The sequence below is a fragment of the Cyprinodon variegatus genome, unplaced genomic scaffold (genome assembly GCF_000732505.1).
Source record: "Cyprinodon variegatus isolate N-32 unplaced genomic scaffold, C_variegatus-1.0 Scaffold4574, whole genome shotgun sequence".
Classification (NCBI taxonomy): Eukaryota; Metazoa; Chordata; class Actinopteri; order Cyprinodontiformes; family Cyprinodontidae; genus Cyprinodon; species Cyprinodon variegatus.
In genome coordinates, this window is record NW_015155027.1 from 1 (window position 1) to 3,203 (window position 3,203).

General features: G+C 39.7%; 1 protein-coding gene across 1 annotated transcript; it reads left to right on the forward strand.

The window, feature by feature from the left end:
- Nucleotides 1-127: 127 nt before the first annotated feature.
- On the forward strand, nt 128-3,174 carry LOC107081381 (glycogen phosphorylase, muscle form-like; the record flags this gene model as incomplete). The annotated part of the gene is made up of 7 exons (XM_015369567.1): nt 128-262; nt 374-475; nt 1,552-1,699; nt 1,910-1,968; nt 2,038-2,179; nt 2,266-2,473; nt 2,956-3,174. Coding segments are annotated over exons 1-7 (1,013 nt in total), but the record flags the coding sequence as incomplete, so codon positions are not given.
- Nucleotides 3,175-3,203: the final 29 nt, after the last annotated feature.

Consider the following 3,203-nt stretch of genomic DNA (forward strand, 5'->3'; position numbering starts at 1 on the left):
AAAAAATATGAGAAACAGACCTCAAGGAGTATGAATGCTTTATCAAGACATTGTATATGTAATAGTTATATTTAGATCATCAATGTCAAACAGCTTTAAATTTCCTCTATGTGTTTAATGATATGAGATGATTTCTTTACCCTCCAGCTTTAAGGACTTCTATGAAATGGAGCCCCACAAGTTCCAAAATAAGACGAACGGCATCACCCCTCGCCGCTGGCTGGTCATGTGCAATCCCGGGCTGGCTGAGGTCATTGCAGAGGTCAGCTGCGCTCGGACGGCATAAACAAAACCAAGCGAATATTTAGGTCATCTGTCAGAATCCACCACATTAAAGTGTGTGCTGACTTGTTGTCTCTTTATTGCTCATCAGAGAATTGGGGAAGACTTCATTCGTGATCTTGACCAACTGAAACGTCTCCGGGACTTTGTGAACGATGATGCATTTATTCGGGATATCGCCAAAGTGAAACAGGTGAATGGTGGATAATTTGGCCTTATTTGCTTAAGTATTTGTTCCTCTGTGATCCATGCATAGTATTCAATAAATCCTCAGCAGCTCAGTGCACATCTACAGACTGAAGTTTTTGCCTATTCTTTTTAAAATAGCTCAAGCTCAGTCAGATTAGATGGAAACTAATGCTGAACACACTTTTTCCAGTCTTGCCAAAGGCTCTCAAATTGATTTTGGTTGGAACTGACTATAATATTCTAACTTCAGTATATGCTATCATATAAACATTTCCGTTGACTCTACATTTATTTATTTTCCTGCTTTCTTATGTCTGCAGTCTGTTGCAACCCGTAAGATATTTTCTCCAGGTCTGATTTGCCTCTGCCTATCAGCGCCAATCAGCTTCCTTTTGTGCAGAAATAACACCTTTGTCTCCAGGTTTTCTGCTTTCATTTATGGCTGAATGGAAACTGCAAACAGGAGTTCTTAGCATTTCTTTTCAGCAGTAGCTGTCTTATATTTGGAGTTCATAATTTATTGTAATGATGTTTACACCTGAGCTGTTAGTCTCTGTAGATCCTTGAGAATTACCATGTAGCTCTTGGCTGCTCCTATTTTTATCATTTTCCAATAAAATGATCAGGTTCTATGTTCATCTATCACATAAAAATGATACTCATAGAAATATTTGATAGTAGCCAGTTAACACTAAAGCCATTTTTTTCAAAATCGCAACCGGCTTTTCAAATACAGATATGATTCCCAGGCATTCCAAAGCCCCGTTTGGATATCTCTTCTCTATGCATAACAGGCGTGTCCCAGTTTCATTACTTCTATCTGTGTAATTAAAAAGCAATTATGATGAATATGCCCTTGGCCCATAGCCCACCCAGAATTTGACAGCCAGCAGTCAGTGCAGAAAGGTGACATGAGGTTTTATTAGTTTTCGTTGGCATTTTGCCCATGTTTGCGTTTTGTATATTGTTTGTCTCCTGTAATTGCTCCAACTGCATTTGCATAGTGAATCTGTTTACAATGGCCAAATGATGGCAGATGCTGAACAATATTTTGTCTTGTGAAATGTTTTGATCCTGTAGGAGAACAAGCTGAAGTTCGCTGTGCATTTGGAGGAGCACTACAAGGTGAAGATCAATCCCAACTCCATGTTTGACGTCCAAGTCAAGAGAATCCATGAATACAAGAGACAGCTGCTGAACTGTCTCCACATCATCACCTACTACAACCGTGAGTGCATGTTTAGGACCGCCTGCCTCCATATCTACTCTATTTTGCAGAAGCATTCACACTATTTTGATCCCTTACCCTCCTTTTTTTCTTTACGTTATTTGGCCATGTAACTATTTCTATCTGAGTCCCAGGATTAGGTTTATTAGTAATTTCTTTCTACTTTAGATTGTGTTTAAGCCAAGTTGGTTTTGCTTTTATTCCTTTCAGGCATCAAGAAAGAGCCAAACAAGCAGTGGACTCCAAGGACTATAATGATTGGAGGAAAGGTTTGTATTTATAAAGAAAAGGATAGACTATACTTTATATATATATATTTAACTGAGTTCAACCTGCAGGCCGCTCCTGGATACCACACAGCCAAGATGATCATCCGTCTGATCACAGCTATTGGGGAGGTGGTCAACCACGATCCAGTGGTTGGAGATCGCCTGAAGGTCATCTTCTTGGAGAACTATAGAGTCACACTGGCAGAGAAAGGTAGGAAACTAATTAATGCTGAGATTGAAGAACCAATATAAAATATCTATACCTGTAATTAACCTTCTTCTTTTGCTATCTTGCAGCCATCCCAGCGTCAGACCTGTCAGAACAAATCTCTACAGCCGGCACTGAAGCCTCCGGCACTGGCAACATGAAGTTCATGCTTAACGGAGCCCTGACCATTGGCACCATGGACGGAGCTAATGTTGAGATGGCAGAAGAAGCTGGTGACGGCAATCTCTTCATCTTTGGCATGAGAGTGGAAGACGTTGATGCACTTGACAAGAAAGGGTAAAGAATAAACTCTACTGGGCACTTTTATGTTTATTCAAGAAGACAGAAAAGCCTTTTATTGGTAAAGAAATATTTCCGAGTTCCTTAAGTAATCACCCAGGGCCACAGAGAGAGAACTGATAGGTCCATCCTCTTCTTTTACTTGTGCCATCAGTATCATTATCAGATCCATTTGGGGAAATACCTCAGAGAGAGGCCAACTGTCAAGACCTTTTAAAATCACTGCAGTGAACTCCACACACTCTGACAGTCCTGCTGCTCTGAGCTTTTCCACTAGTTTTAATAATAATCTTTTCTTCACTCTTTGCTCATTGGTGCTCAAAGACATTTGTGGTCTCACATGATGAGGGTCTTTTGCATTAAAAGGTGGAACTGTGGGGAACGTAACATTCTTTTGTATCTCTACTGATGAAAGTGTTGGTTACCACACAGATAAGCCTGTGATTTTGTAAATGTTTTATTTTTTCCATCCTGCTTAGATACCATGCTGAGGAATATTACAACCGGCTGCCGGAGCTAAAGCAGGCCATTGACCAAATCGCTAATGGCTACTTTAGCCCAAAACAGCCAGACCTGTTTAAAGAAATAGTCAACATGCTGATGCATCATGACAGGTACAGAAAAACTGAACTATTTCATCTATCTATCTATCTATCTATCTATCTATCTATCTATCTATCTATCTATCTATCTATCTATCTATCTATCTATCTATCTATCTATCTAT